A 17,513-nucleotide genomic window follows, 5' to 3' on the forward strand; every position below is an offset into this window, starting at 1 on the left:
AATCTCTGATCCCTTGGTCGTCTTTTGTGACACTCACGAAAAAATATGGGGAAAGGGCTATTCAGGACGACACCATACATCAAAATCGATCAGTCTTTGAACACGTCTCAAGTACAAGTTTCTTGGAAAAAAATCGTACCTACCTCCGAGCTTTGAATACTGGCACAGTCGCATCGCTTGGTAAGATTATACCGGGTATCTCCTCCTTTAGGTCACGATGTCTACGGTCTCACTTGAATTAGACAAGAACAATAATACCAAAAAAAAAGTGTGGTGCCGTGGGACACCGGATAGGAACGAAGTTCCTTATTATAAAAAAAAATTAAGTTCTATTCGAGGTATAAAGAAAATAAAACTGGAGGTTTCGCAACAACCCACGGTCATTCGGTAACGTGCGAACTTATTGTGGTACACTTCATTCACGGTTGTTTGTATAAGAGTTAGTGTATTGCGCAAACGAACGCTCTGAGATCGTGGTCAATGAATGATAAAAAAATATGTTATTTTTTGTACGTTATTACAAAGTTAAGTCGTACACTGTGTGCATTACTAATAAAAATCTTACGTTACGGACGTTTTTTCCCGGTTAGGGTACCCCTCCGCATCGCCCCATATGGAACTTCGTTCCAAAACATTTGAAGCTCTGAATTGCATTTTACATTGACAGGATTGAAAACCATCATCAACGCGCTTCTGCATTCGTTCAAGCAGCTAGCAGAGGTAATGACCCTGACAATATTCTGCCTCATGGTGTTCGCCTTGTTCGCGCTCCAGGTATACATGGGCGAACTTAGAAACAAATGCGTCAAGAACTTGGTTATGCAGCCGGGAGAGAACTTTACTGACGAAATCTGGTCGGCGTAAGTGAAACGATTGTAACTAACTAAACATTACAGTGGCTATATCTTTAAAGAAATAATGAAGATATTAAAAATTAAAGATGTAATGGATATACAACTCGAACTATTTGCTAATGTTTTCTGTTTAATATGTCGAACGTAATCCATAGATTTTAGCATCATCAATGGTGTGCTATTCAAGTTTATAAGTTAAGAGGATACTTAGAATAAACATGAAAAATACAAAATATAGAACTGGTTATAAATCATATATGGTCATAAACCAGGATTTAAAGTAAAGAAATGTGGACTGCTTGTAGGGTGTGAGTTGGCATGTCTAGACTATTTCTGGCACCAAGCAGTCATGATCGTTTTCACAATGTGGTCATTTCGCGCAGGTGGATCAAAGAACCTACAAACTGGATGGTAGATGAAGAACTAGTTCCAATTATTTGCGGGAACTTGACAGGGGCCAGGCATTGTCCGTTACATTACACCTGCCTTTGCGTGGGCCCAAATCCCAACCATGGGTACACTAATTTCGACAATTTCCTCTGGTCAATGTTGACCACCTTCCAGTTGATCACGCTTGACTACTGGGAGAATGTTTATAACATGGTGAGTAAAGATATACATTTTTTCAGAATATATTACGATTTCGACTACTAAATACTACTACCTGGAGCCACTGCGGTCATCCACAGTGCGTTTCCAGAGATCTTTTTTGCCACGTACCATCCGGCTATGGAATGAGCTCCCCTCCACGGTGTTTCCCGAGCGCTATGTCATGTCCTTCTTCAAACGAGGGTTGTGGAGAGTATTAAGCGGTAGGCAGCGACTTGGCTCTGCCCTTGGCATTGCTGAAGTCCATGGGCGACGGTAACCACTCACCATCAGGTGGGCCGTATGCCCATCTGCCTACAAAGGCAATAAAAAAAAATAAAAAAATACTACCACAGATACGTAGATGGCTTTGGATACTGAAGCCGTCCAAAAAAAAGTAAAAAAAAAAGGTTTATAAATTAAATTTTCTGATTTTTTGAATGTTTTTCCAATTGCTTTACACAGTCTACGCTTATTTGACGCGTGTTCATAATTGTCTATTGTGACGTTGAAATTGAATTAAATGAAAAGACATGTAGCAACCTGGATTATTAATTAATGTTTGTTTCTTTTTAAACTGGGCCATTCGTTTATTACAAGCCCAAAAGTTTTGTAATCGATTCTACTTACACGATGAAGGGACAAGATCTTTTAACGAATCAAACTTATAGCAATCAGCAAACAATTTTCATTAATATGCAAAATTATAATATCTTAGACTTTGTAGACGTAATTAAAACTACATTTGCCGCTTAATTTTGCGATAGTTAACTTCATTTGATTTATTTCCAACGCTTCGAATACTGCACAGTTTTGTGGAGTACAGGCGCGCTCGCGGTCAAATTATAGTAGTTTTATTTTTACACGAATAAAATTTTGGTGTTTTGAATTTATTGCGTCGAAAGAAAAGACATGTGGTCGTTTGTCTAATCTAACAAGATGTTTGACGACTTCTACCATTACTTTAAATTCATCATAATTTAGCTTAGTATCTAGTCATACTTAACATTTTACGAAATCAATATTATTATATTTATAGCCTATTTTATTTACAATTCAACGCTTCTTTAAAACATGTCTACGTCTTGTCGTAATCAAACAAATACCAGATCACCTCTATTCCAAAGCTACATAGATCTCATCAAGATAATTGGCGTGATTCACTTTTCATTTATTTTCATTTACTCTTTTAATACTTTCCACATCTGTTCCATTAATTATGAAATCGCATTTCGCTTCAAATGTAGACGCAGAAGAATTAATTAAGCGCCCGTTTTGAACCCTACCTTATGAACATGTCCAACTCAACCGAAACTTCATTTTGGTGAAACCCTTTGTAGTAAAATTCCCCAAGACCTCAACCGTAAGGTATTTCAGACGGTTAACTTATTCCATAATACACTTTGCATATTATATGTGTTTAAGATGTAGTACGGTACGTCAACTATAAATGAATTTGAATCTCTGAGCATTTTTCTTGTCTGAATATAACTACATAATATATTTGCTTATAGCATACATTTAGTAGGTACTAGCTGCCACTGGTGTTGTAATTGATTCATTAAAACCGTTTACGGTATAGGGAAATAAAATTATGATGATTGTAACAGCGTAAAAGTAATTATTCAATTGATTAAACCTGAATATCCATTGCTGCCTTCACGATTTATTACTTTTTAGGCCAGTTTCTGTTCAGCAAATATATGAAATAATAATTTTTCTCCTACCTACGCCGAAAGTTCGGTTTTCCTCCCGCTGTACAGGGAAGAAAGTCTAACTTTTCCTCCCGCTGTACAGGGAAGAAAGTCTAACTTTTCCTCCCTGGGTACTGACAAGTGCGCATGCGCGTTAGTGTCTACATTTGCTCTCACGCACCTAAAATTCTCCGCCATTGTTGTGCTCGGGTAATTTGCAATATTGTGTTTAGTGTAAAAGTGACACAAACAAAAGGCAATAAAATTTAATAGTGAAGTATCAAACAAAGATGAGTTCATCAGACAGTTCTTATTCAATTAGTAGTAGTTTATTTAAAAATTTAAAAACAGTTAAATTGATTTTTTTTATGAGTACGAGGGGGCTCCGACCCCCCCACCCCTTCCCTCATCCATGGCTTCGCCCCCGGACCCCGGCTCGGTACTCCACGAGCTTTCGGCCTGGTAGGAGAAAAAATAGTATGTGCACCGCGGGAGAAAAGTTGGACATCTCATCCCGCGTGTTTGCCATTTTACACGCGGTACACAATGTACTATGTTATTAAATAGATATCGGTATTTGTACGAATGTGTTTATATTGCTTCTCTCCTACACTTCAAACCGAAATGAATGATAATATCTACCCGTAAGACATAAAAATTACTTTATCTAACAATTAAAAAAAGACTAAATGCTCGTGCTATGCCTACTGTATTGCAAGAAATCTTATATTTCGGTACAAAGGCGTAATCGCCTTTATTCCATTGTCAATGGGGCATTATCTCAAAGCGGCAGGCGATATTTACGCAAGTGTGTTCCTCTGCAAATGCCCACCGAGACTTTTTTCTATAAATTAAATCTTCAGAGATATTCTATCCCATTTTCTCGCAAGCTAAATTCTATAGATGTACTCGTATGTCTCTGGTTAGTATTGTTTGTTGATATCATCGAATTTCAAATCACAACGGTATTATAGAAGTATTCAATTCAAAAAAAGCTTACTACCTGAACATTTTCGCGCACAGAGCCTTTCATTAAATGCCTAAGGCCTTTACCCACAAGCGTGAGATGTAAAACAGTTGGCAGTGTAGCGCCAGCCTAAATAAACAGACCGCAACCCTGTTATCTTGAGAAATGCAATCCCCACAAAATGTTTGTTTAATGATTTAATTCTATTAGGTTTCGGACAGAGTTGATGTTACCAACTGCAGGGTTTGAAGGTTTTTGTCGTCGTTTTGTTTGTTAAATAAATGTTTACTAAAATTTTAATATATTAGATTTAGATTAGATTAGACAGACTAGTTTTCGCCTAATGGTCGATGTAGCTTGGACGACGAATATTCTTGTCGTTTTTTGCTTTATTTATTTTATTAATTATTAAAGTAAAACCAAAAAAGAATTATTATATCAGTATTATATCACATTAATTTTCATTGATTATTAACGTAAGACCAAAAGAATATACCTATCTTATCAATTAATTTAAAATTACTTTTCACTTTCCCACCAAAGATTGCAATGAAACAGTTTACACAGTAAATATGTGTTTCGTCTTCAATAACTCGGTCAAGTGCTCGGTCAGCCAATTCATAGTATTTACTGTCTTTCTTAACATTTGTATTTACGAAGTCTGCCTTTAGCAGATAACGTCCAAGAAGTTCTCACGTAATTGACTTAGCAAACGACAGCGTACAATTTGTTCAGAATCAATCTACTCGGTCTCCGTAAGGTCGGAATAGGCTCTCTCTCCCCGAGCAACTTCGAAGAGTCTATTAGTGATTTAGCGGCCGGACATTTGGAAAGATCTGCTACTACAATCTGTGCCTTTACGATTGATTTCGGCGTGTCTTCTGTTAGAAATATTACAGTGCGTTTTGAGAAATACGCTCTTTATCGAAACTGTTTTTTTTTTTTAAAAAGATTGGACGATCTCACAGCCTACCTGGTGTTGAGTGGTTTCTGGAGCCCATAGACATCTACAACGTAAATGCGCCACCCACCTTGAGATATAAATTCTAAGGCCTCAATATAATGAAATAAACCAAGTGTTCCTCGTTTTTTTATTGTTTATTTATTTACACTTTATTCTTGTGTTCACTTACTTAGACACACATATATTTATTAGCTATTGCGTACGATAGAAAGCTACGAGGGGGAAAATGGTGATTTGCCATGAATTTATAACAGTTATTGTTACGTGAATAATTTAACGGGGTAGACCTGTCTTCCGCCTAACAAAGAGTTAGTGAACGGGCAATCGCGGATACAGTCACGGTCTAATAACTGCGGTGATCTCTTCCCATCTGCTTGGCAGCCAGTTTGTCTCTCTCTAATGATGATAATCAAAAAGGGATAGTAATTAAAACGCTTCGTTTATTTTCAGGTACTGTCTTCGTGTGGTCCAATGTCCGTATCATTTTTCACGGTGGTGGTTTTTTTTGGCTCGTTTTACCTCATCAACCTGATGCTGGCCGTAGTCGCACTGAGCTATGAAGAGGAATCACAGATCACACAAGAAGTACGTACGTTAATACAACATTAGCATTATGGTGATCTGTTTGTAGAAGTATAGATAAGTTTGTGGATTCATTTTAATTCTATGCTATGGCTAAAATATCGTAAAAATTAAGAGAGCTTGGCTGGCTTACTGGTGGTAGGACCTCTTATGAGTCCGTCCGGGTAGGTACCACCGCCCTGCCTATTTCTGCCGTGATGCAGTAATACGATTCGGCTTGAAGGGTGGAGCGGCCGTTGTAACTATACTGAGACCTTATAACTTATATCTCAAGGTGGGTGACGCATTTACGGTGTAAGTGTCTATGGGCTCCAGTAACCATTTAACACCAGGTGGGCTGAGCTCGTCCACACATCTCAGCAATAAAAAATAAAAAACGGTGATCTGTTTCTAGAAGTATAGATTAGTTTGTGGATTCATTGTAATTCTATGCTAAAGAGAGTAGACGAGCGAGTATCACAATGGCGCCACCCATCTTGAGGTTGAGGTTTCAATTGTATTGTAATAACGGCTGCTCTAAATTTCAAACCATCACACTACGAGATCAAAATCAGGCGGGGTTTGATTGGATGAATGTGAAATCAACCGCAATAAACCGTTTTATTTTACTATCGGGTATTATTCTATTTTAAGACATTATTCTGAATAAACCTTATTCGAAATCAATCACGTCGTATTCAAACCGGGCGTTCCACATTGGAATACCTGGATAAAAATGAAAATCCTTTAATTTAACTTTTAGATTCATTAAGTCCCTGCAATTTTTTCTCCTTTGCTTTATTCTCTAATCGTATAATTTAGAAATAAATTAACAGTGCGTAATTAAAACATATAGATTGATTCTTTAACTTTTCGTAAATGGTAACGAACGAAAGCAAATACATAGTTGACTGAAGACTGCTGTTATTCCAAAATCGATTAGGAATTGTTTTGACTAATATTACAATACGTACGGAACTAGAATTGAATAATTTTAATGAAAATTTCCAAACAGGAGAGAAAGAAGGATCTGAACGAGCACAGAGATGATTCTACATTCAGCTTTGATCCCTCATCGCTGGCTGTGAGGACCCTCGCTAAGGACTCGAAGAAACGAATCGACGCTAGGAAAGGACTATTATTAGCCTCTTACTCACGCAAAAGAACAAGAAGACGCAAAAGAGGCAGGAGTGCTATACATCATGCTGCTGCGGTTGCCGCCGTGGCTGAACGGTAGGTCTCGATCAATACATTAAATTTTTATCAGGATATATCGGAATCGATTGGAAAAACGGAGACTATTAATATAGCTGGGGTATAAACATGGTACACAGCCCGCAGTGTAACACACTTCTCGCCTTTTCGTTATATTTCGTATTCTTTATAAATTAACTCACCAAAATAAGCGTTATGATTAGGTGCACGCTCAATTTGTGATAGCAGTTTGATTACTGTGACTTCGTGAATTATCGCTTAGTCTTGTATATGTACGTAAGTAAAACAGTATTCGACGATGATTTAAGGAGTTTGTGGAAAACAAAATCAACTGCAATGCACGCGTGGCTTTCCTGAATGTCACCTTTAACCCTTTGACTGCTGTGTAAGTTACCGGAGCTCTACGTGGCTCACTAGACTAATTATGTCAATTTCTGTTACTAAAGCGCCTGGATTGTCTAGCTTTGCTTTCTTTTGTTTTTAATGTATGTTTTAGTCTTTTGGGTCTCTTGGAAATAGATTAATTCTCAGTACCTGCGGATCTGACTTTCTCAGTGTCTATTAGGTACTCCGGCGCCTTAGTAACAGAAATCTACATAATTATTTCAGTGCGCTACGTAGAGCATCGGTAACCTACATGACAGTCAAAGGGTTAATGGCGTTGACGAATGGGGAGCCATTTGAGTTGGGAGCGATAAGAAGATACGTGATCGTATTTCCGAAGATTATAAATAAATCGAATGCAGTTATTGAGAAGCCGGTTAAGTTTATTGAGTAGATCTGCATTCAGGTCAAAATAGCACACATCACCATAGTCTTTTAATCTTTCTGTAATCTTTTATAGTGTAGCCTTTGCGAAATTTGTGATTATAGAAGTATAAAATACAATCATAATGGTCTACAAACTTACAATTCCAATTAATTATAGTCGAATTTCGACTACTGCGGGACCTCTAAGTACTTATTGTTTTGTAAAATAAAAGCGAAACAAACAAAGAGAAAGCGCTTTAAATTACAAAAAAATGAAGTTTCACTCAATTCGTAGTAGACTAATGTCTATTCGCTGTTGTTAATTGCGACCCGTTTTCGAGAATTATTTATGTATAATTTCCTGAATAAACATTAAACAAATTAAACCTCTCCCTTCAGAGAGGGCTTTCGAAAATTTAATAGAGAATTTAGTGTTTGCATTTAACTATGTCATTTCGTTACGTATTTTTAAACGTTCCAAAATACTGTGTTCTCTTTATTATGCGCTTCGAAAAGCCCTTAAACGCGTCAAAGAATAGCATAATGCTTAATATTATGTTACAAAAAATAGTTTAGAAATAATATTCGCGAAGAAACTATGCTTTTTTTTTATTTATCGTCTATACATATAAATAAAACTGGTGTGTCTGTTTGTAATATTGAAATAGCCTCTTTTCAGTACATGCATATGAATATATATACGGTACATACACTAATATAACATTTTTTCCAGTGTTTGTCAGTCTGTCTGTCTGTCAGTCTGTTTGTTCCGGCTAATCTCTGGAACGGCTGGACCGATTTTGACGAGACTTTCACTGATAGGTAGCTGATGATATAAGGAGTAACATAGGCTTTTTTAGAAAAGCTTCGCCCCACGGCGTCACCCACGGTACGACAATAGCCACTAACATCGCGGAACTCAGCTATTCAATAATAAAATTTAATGTTTCCGAAGCGAAGCGAGGGCGGGTCCCTAGTCTTCTATCTTCTTCTTCTATATATATAAATGAATTGCTGTTCGTTAGTCTCGCGAAAACTCGAGAACGGCTGGACCGATTTGGCTAATTTTGGTCTTAAATTATTCGTGAAAGTCCAGAGAAAGTTTAGATAAATATGAAAATGCTCGGAATTAAATAAAAATAACAATTTTGTTTTTCCTTTGATGTGTGCCCCGTCGAGCGGATTCCTTTTGTTTGTTTTAAGTTCATTTTATACAAAAGCTTAGGTCTTTTATTTATCGATTCAGGCAGTACGAAGTCTGCCGGGTCAGCTAGTTTTAAATTAAAAAAATGTGAAGTGGAAAAGCCGTTACGAAAAATTGAATATACGAAAAATGTAAAAAAATTGTATTTAGATCATATCTCCATAACATCAGTTATGAAACAATTTCAGTACAGTTGCAGAGGCGCTATCGATAAACGAGATTTATCCCGCGCCAGCTACAGCCATATCTGATGTAGTTAAAGCATTGTCATTCAATCAATGGAAGCTCGGGATTTTTTTCCAGCTATTATTCATAGCTGAATGCGAAGCTACGTTCTAAAACGTATGAATATCGGACGAAATTGATTTCTTTTATATTCTGTGCACTTTTATATTATCCAGATGATGGTTTTAACAATTTAAATGTGATTTATCTTTAATGTGGTGATTTATCTTTAATCTTTTTACTGGTGGTAGGACCTCTTGTGAGTCCGCGCGGGTAGGTACCACCGCCCTGCTTATTTCTGCCGTGAAGCAGTAATGTGTTTCGGTTTGAAGGGTGGGCCAGCCGTTGTAACTATACTTGAGACCTTAAAACTTATATCTCAAGGTGAATGGCACATTTAGGTGGTGGTAGGTGTCTATGGGCTTAACAGTAACAACTTAACACCAGGTGGGCTGGGCTGTGAGCTCGTCCACCCATATAAGCAATAAATAAAAATGTGTATCATCCAAATCAATGATAAAGTTTGTACGTGTTTTTAATTCGTGGTAAACTATAATAATTGGAAGATGGTAAGAACGCCTGTCTTGCCTGTATCAGTCACAAAGCAATCAAATGCTCTCGTTTCAAATGTAGTCCATTCTTGCAATGTAATTAAGACTTCGTCTCTATGTACGTGGTGGCTTTCATCATCTACTGACAGTTGAGAAAAACAGCGCAAGTAATGCAACAGGTCTGTTATCTCCTCAGCTAAAGTAATATTAAAATAACGAAGAATAAGATGATACTATCGCAACAATACAGTAAAAATTACAAAGACGAGAACGGAGAAATACATTATATTTCACAGAAGCCTGAATATCCTTAATGACATCTTCAAGACAAGTTTACATATCGTCTTTTCGCATTAAAAGTGTACAATTTCCTACATTATTCGAAATTGAATTAATATGCGGAATCATTTGGTATCACCAGTATTTTTCTCATAAATACTGTAAAAAGACCATAATTTAGTTTTAGTTTTTTTTTTTTTTTGTTTACCTATGTTTTGACTACTATTAACAAAATTAATACATAATTTTATCTTACTTTAAAAGACAGATAATGTAACTGGTAAAAAATAAAAAATAAATGTTTAAAAGATGATGAATATGAAACATATATCACATGTCAACCCTTTAAAACACTCTCCTGTGAAATTAGTAAGTTTTGAAATTATACAGTTTTAATGCGAGACGATATATTATGTAATATGTACAATTTCCGAAGAAACAGTATTCGAATCAACTCTTATCGAACCGCGACGGGGCCAACGCAAAGCCACCGTTGCCCGAAACATGTCTTGTCGGATCCCCCAGATTCAATCTCGGTGCTTTTAGACCGGTCACCGTCCTCGTCGAGCTCGTCGATTACGACGAAGAGTTCCACAAACGAACTAACCCATAGACACAGCCCACTGAGTTTATCGCCGGATCTTCTCAGTGGGTCGTGTTTCCGAACCGGCGGTAGATTCTGCGAAGCACTGCTCTTGCTAGGGCTAGTGTTAGCAAATTCTCTCAGGTTGAGCCCGTGAGCTCACCTACCCGTCTGAGCGTAACTGGAATAGCCTCTTAGACTACCAGCGAATAGATAGGTTAAAAAAATCGAATAGTCGGCCTACCAAACAATTTCAACCGCTCAGTGAAAAATCTACCCTTTTCCATAAACCCTCCAAATATATACAAAATCATTCTTTTTTTCCATATTGCCGAGCGCAAGGCAGAGTCAAATTACGATCATTACATTGTATACAGCCCGATACGAAATCATTTGCTCGATAAACCTACACCGTAGACACCCAATAAATTCGACAAACATATTCCCTACACACCTCTATCTCGGTAAATCCGGCCCGCGTTTGCCTTCAACGAGATAAAATTTCCATCAGGATGTTCGAGCCAGCTCGCCGCCAAGAAAATCGAATGCGGTGTCTCTCGCATAAGTTTACTAAACGTGTTTGCTCGACTTTGTGTATCTTACCGGTTACAAACAGGAATCTTTGAAACAAGACACGCATCATATATTTTTTAAAACCATATTAGGACTTACGGCGTTTTAAGAAATCTAACATTTGGGATATTTTTATAATGAAACTCTACGACGAACAAAATGTCATATTTACTTTTAATACTTTCGTTAAAAAAAGTATTATTTAAAAAGTTTCCGAAAATTTAAATTTTGTACATATAAAATATCACAGTCACACATGGCACAGTCAGACCCAGTCATCGATGTTACTTTGGACACCAAAAAGGTAGTGTTAATAGAACGGTAAATTAAAAGATAATAATATATACATAATTTACAATCCACAACCTAAGTATTTAAAACGACTGCACGTGTAATGCATGACGCGATGACTTACGAAGGGTGGCTGGAAAGAAATGGATGAGTAGGAAAAGAGCCGGAGACTGGTCTCAGTGGTGTGGACTGGGAGGACTGGGACCTAAGTCCAGCAGTGGACGACTATGGCCCAATGATGATAAGTTTCTGAAATTTCTAATCGAAGACCTTATATTATACATTCAATACAATATATCATTCTAAAGAAAATTTAATATCAGCCAGATCACAGAAATAAATTTAAGGCAATTTAGCAAAGAAAAATGAAGTACACTGTACATATTTACAACGTTTAATTTAAAATAAAATTTGATTCAAAAGTAATTTTCCTCAGATCTTGTTTGTTCGATACCGCCCAGACAGTTGCTGTCATAAACTTGTTATAAAGATTTCATTGTTAACGATAAATGAACAAAACGGAACATAATTGAAAAGGTTTTTAGATATTCTTCAGTAATATTAATTGAAAGTAAAAAAAACCTTTTTTTTTCCTACCTACCTTGAGAGGCTATTTCAGCTTCTCCTTGTCGTGTAGGTGAGCTCACGGGGCTCTAACCGGGAGTGTTGCTAACACTGGCCCTAGCAAGAGCAGTGCTTCGCAGAATCTACTACCGGATCGGAAACGCGACCCACTGAGAAAATCCGGCGAGAAACTCAGTGGGCTGTGTCTACGGGTTAATTCACTCGTCGAGCCCTTCGTCGCAAGTGACAGGTTCGACGACGACGGTGACCGGAGAAATTCCAGTTTGAAGGATAAAACAGAAAATCAACCAGAATAGATGTGCTCCTTTGCTCAATCCACATTTCAAGGTCCTAGGCAATATTCACTCTTTATCATCAATTTGGCTACAACAAAAACGTTTGTCAGTTACGAGTTCAGCACGCCTGTTGTTAACCCACCTGTTGTTAACTAAATGCCCTTGAATATCACAAGATGAACAGCATCAGCAAGGTTGATGAGATCAAACTCTAAATAAAATTGTAGGCTCTCATCAAATCGATAATTGTTTGACGCATGTTTTGCTGTAGAGGCAGGTAGCTTTAAAATTTATAGGTATTATTTTCTTTGTAGTACGATATTTGAGTTCGAAAAATATCAGAAACCCTATGCTTTCGAGGTTATTAACAAAATTATGATAGTTTAAGTTGTACGTTGCTATCCACACAGCCGAGGACAGGCAGGAATGGCGCAAGATAATGCAGGAGAAAGTTATTAGAGGAGGAGGAGGAGGAGGAAGTTGTATATTTCATTTTATTTCATGTAATAATTAAATTCCATTATCTTGTGTATCTTTGAAATTTGTAAGTAATATTTCGATGATTTTGAATGTTGTTACTCTGTGGAAATTATTATTGAATTAAATACTTTGAAAAAACAGATACTGTTTAAGAGTCGATGTTGACCCACTTTCGAGTTTGTTCTACATATTTTATCCTTACTTTATTTATTTTTATAGAGTTTCCTTCCTTCCTCCGATTGGCTTATAAGATGCGAAACTTTTTCAAATTCTGATTCAAACATTTCTTGGGATACAAATTAAGTAGATTAAAAACTTTACGATCCTTTAATTATTGTGAATACAAAGTCATTGCTCAATGTTTCTTTGTAGTTACATAATTGTTATTTGAATTATTCGTAATAATTTTATTGGTCTTACTCTAGATGAAGAGTTCAACCTGGTGTTTGTTATTTATGAGTACACACTTTTAAATTATACAGTTCCTATATTGCATGCTGCTTCATTGTGAGTCCGCGCGGGTATGTACCACCGCCCTGCCTATTTCTGCCGTGAAGCAGTAATGCGTTTCGGTTTGAAGGGTGGGGTAGCCGTTGTAACTATACTTGAGACCTTAGAACTTATATCTCAAGGTGGGTGGCGCATTTACGTCGTAGATGTCTATGGGCTCCAGTAACCACTGGTGGGTTTTGAGCTCGTCCATCCATCTAGCAATAAAAAAAATAAAAAAACAAGAAGTCACAATTTTCATTTATTATTAAATAGCATTTAGTTCATATAATTCAGAGATGTATTTTAAAAGTTGGATGGCGGCTCCCTTATAGGTTTCCTACAAATGATCTTTACAAAACCTGTAAAGTTCTTTCTGTCCGTAAATTATTTATTCTTAATCTTATTATGACTACACACTCGAAAACTCCATACGATCCGACATTGCTCGTAAGTCAGCGGCGCGGGCATGGTGTGCGTCCCACAACACTTGTTTCTACATCGTTAGCTCAACGCTTCTATGGCTTCCTAAGTAGCTTCATATACAATAAAATCAATAAGCTGATCAATATATACCCCATGACACAGACCCAATGCAAACGTGCACTAACAAATTGGCTTCACGACCTAGACTACGAGCAAACAGAGAACTTACTCCAGACTGTGAAGTAATCTGCTTTTTGTTTTCGAGCCCAATTAAGCAAAAAACTATTTATACCTATGTAATAGTAATAACAAACACGCATAGATGCAGATACTCACACATACACAATACAACATGCATGCGCGCACACGCCCACATATACACACACTCACTCACTCACTCACTCACACTCACACACACACACACACACACACACATCCAAATACACACACATTCACACACTCACACACACGTAAAATGACCTTCTTAAAATATAACACCTAATGATCTCTCAACACTAGTCCGCAGCATCTGTTCACGACTTAACCTAACCTAATCTATTCTTAAGAAGGAGGGAGCCTGGAGATCAGTAATACAGGTCTTTGAACCTAGTACAGACTTCAGCTCTTTCAAAGGCTTACAAAATAAATTATAAGGTTAATTTATTTCCATTTGAATTTGTATGTACCTTGTACCTTTAAGAGAGAAATAAATAAATTATTATTATTATTATTATTATTATTATAATTAGGTATCAGATTAGTTAATCATTTTCGGTTCAACCAAGTTGGGAAGTTTGCTCAGTCGTTCAATTACCGTACATAATTAAGGTAAATTCAATAAAGTAACATAAATAAACAGAACTTGAACTCTTTAGATAATTATACTTTAACAACTTATTACCCAATAAATCAAAGAGTATGCAAAAAGATATTTAAACCTGTAAATAAATTTAAATATATTTGTCTGCCATTAGGTTCACTCCACTCTTTCTAACCATTTGTATCTGTCGAATCTCTAATATTTCCTGCCAGTCATTCAATATTACAAGCAAATACTTGGATTAATGTACATTTTTTGCTGAGATGTATGCACACGAAGCTCACAAGATACATATCATAACTAGCTTCATTCGTTCGAAGCTGTGATTTTAGTCTCCGATCTACAAATAATGCGATCCCACTCTTCAAATAGATTAATTTTGGTCCCAAATATACTCAAATTTAGCGTAATTAAGAGTAAGGATTCACATTAAAAAAGGAACAAAATGGTAAATTGATGCTGCCAAATAAGCCAAACCATTACATTCTCAGAATGAAAAGACATTGAAAACAACAAAAAATCCATTTAACCTCTATAAACAAGCTCGGATAACGCCAGGCAAATAGCTTCCCGTACTTTATAATCCATATTTCCGGTCGATGCTCCGCCCACGTGTTTGACCCGATTCAGTTTAGCCCCGCAGTCAACACCTAGGCAAATTTGCATGATAATCGTGTATGGCGACATTTTAGCATAACGAGCGGTTAGCCCCTACAAGACTTTGTATTCATTAACCGGAAATTAACGTGGGAAGAAATACTTGCGGCGACGGACCAAACGTAACGTAATGTTGTGGTTTACAAACCGTTCATTCTTGTTGTAAATAGAAAACACTGTTTTTGAAGCCTATCTTATGTTTAGACATCAAAAACAATAAGCAAGTACCTGCTCTAATTTATCTTTAATTCTCTAAGCAGAATCTAAGCAGAATCTAATTAGAATCTAAGCAGACTCTAAGCAGATTCGTTAATAGTGTACGCCTTGTACGAAAATCGCTCTTTCGTAGCACTTAGACAAAACGTGATTACCACTCCTGGTTTTGACACACAAAACTGAAGACTACACTGCGTTATATATTTACTTAATCTTTATTGTACACAATGAATGAAGTCGTCGTGGCCTAGAGGATAAGACGTCCGGCGCATTCGTATGTAGCGATGCACTGGTGTTTGAATCCCGCAGGCGGGTACCAATTTTTCTAATGAAATACTTACCTAACAAATGTTCACGATTGACTTCCACGGTGAAGGAATAACATCGTGAATAAAAATCAAACCCACAAAATTATAATTTGCGTAATCACTGGTGGTAGGACCTCTTGTAAGTCCGCACGGGTAGGTACCACCACCCCACCTATTTCTGCCGTGAATCAGTAATGCGTTTCGGTTTGAAGGGTGGGGTAGCCGTTGTAACTATACTGAGACCTTAGAACTTATATCTCGAGGTGGGTGGCGCATTTACATTGTAGATGTCTATGGGCTCCAGTAACCACTTAACACAAGGTGGGCTGTGAGCTCGTCCAATCATCTAAGCAATAAAAAAAAAGATAAATTAGTAATGTCAAAAAGACAAATGGCAGTATTATCGTTAAGAATGATTTTGGTGCTGTTACACCCCAAAGGCAGTGTTATTCTACAAACGAGAATGTATAATTGTTTCGCGGCGGATATAGGCAGCATGAGACGATCCAAATGTGTACTTGCAGCATGCTTTAACATCAGTACTTAGACAAGGCCATAAATATTATCGACTCTGTAGAAGAAGTGACGTTTACTATTACTACAGACGGTATGTTAATAATAATGTATCGTATATATTATTATAGCTTAATAATAAATACTTTGTTCGATACAAGTGCACTTGTCTTATCCCTGTCTAATATTAAGTGAAGACAACTACAAAGTTAATGTTTAGCATCTAAGTTAGGTTAAATTTATTTAGTAAAAGCAATGCCAAGATTAACGTTGAAAATGAAAACAAATGAAATTGCATATTTTGCTTTTGTGAAAGAAAAAAAATATGTGTACACTGTACATTACTTATTGATCAATTTAATACATAATCAAAACCAATACAAAGTCATTAGTTATGCAATAAATTATCTTCTTTTAGGTCGAGATCCAGGTCGGTGACCCCGAGCGCGTCACCGCCACCTTTGCCGCCGCCGCCGCCTCCACCGCCGCCCCCTCACACCCTCCACCCCGACAATGCATTAGGTACATCATTTTATACTTGGACCGCATGTCTGAGTTACATAATTGTGCGCTTCTCATGTCGGGTTACTTTTATGGAGATCGTTTGTCGGGGTACGCCATGCATTTTAGTTATATGCTTGTGGTTACTTGAAGCGTGAATGCAGATGGAATCTGGTTTAAAAATTTGTTCGCTTTTCATTGCTCGCTGTTAATTTAAAACTGCATAATAAGAATAATGCGTCACAAATGGAATTAAGTTTAATTTTAGAACAAAAAATTTACGAACAATGAAAAGCATTTGAGATAATGAAACAAACATTCTTTCAATCTTAATCTTTCAAGTAAAAAAATAAGATGTAAAGTTTTCAGTATTTCTTTCGGTGTTAGCTTGTCGTTTTAAACTACTTTTACGGTTTTATCTAACTCTTTTTATTGTTAGTATATTATTCCCGACGTTTCGGATCCAGCTATCGCATCTATGTAGCTATCGCATCGTATCAACTTCGGTGTCTGTGCGAGTAACTATGGAAATTAGTGGTCGCGACGAAGCTGTTCCCAACAACAGCAAATCTCTTTCATCAATCGCCAACGATCATTTTATACGATGATTCCATTTCTCGTACCGCTGTTACCTTTAAAATGGCGTTCATACCTTTTTTTTAGATGTTTTTGTTTAGATGGGTGGACGAGCTCACAGCCCACCCGGTGTTAAGTGGTTACTGGAGCCCATAGACATCTACAACGTAAATGCGCCACCCACCTTGAGACATAAGTTCTAAGGTCTCAAGTATAGCTACAACGGCTGCCCCACCCTTCAAACCGAAACGCGTTACTGCTTCACCGCAGAAATAGACAGGGTGGTGGTACCTACCCGCGCGGACTATACCTTGTTATATGTCTTAAAATCACGAGTTCATGACATTATCTTTCCTCTAACGGACATT

The 17,513-nt window shown here is 37.1% G+C and overlaps 1 protein-coding gene across 3 annotated transcripts in view; it reads left to right on the forward strand.

Moving 5' to 3' along the window:
* The window catches only part of SC1 (voltage-dependent cation channel SC1), a 207,907-nt gene that overhangs the window by 167,175 nt on the left and 23,219 nt on the right, over positions 1 to 17,513 (forward strand). For all 3 annotated transcript variants that reach the window (NM_001258361.1, XM_062673803.1, XM_062673804.1), the window contains 5 exon segments: positions 668 to 860; positions 1,238 to 1,457; positions 5,518 to 5,652; positions 6,644 to 6,861; positions 16,487 to 16,590. In NM_001258361.1, coding sequence (NP_001245290.1) covers positions 668 to 860; positions 1,238 to 1,457; positions 5,518 to 5,652; positions 6,644 to 6,861; positions 16,487 to 16,590 — 870 coding nt within the window.

The sequence above is a fragment of the Bombyx mori genome, chromosome 19, assembly GCF_030269925.1.
Source record: "Bombyx mori chromosome 19, ASM3026992v2".
NCBI classification, from domain to species: Eukaryota; Metazoa; Arthropoda; class Insecta; order Lepidoptera; family Bombycidae; genus Bombyx; species Bombyx mori.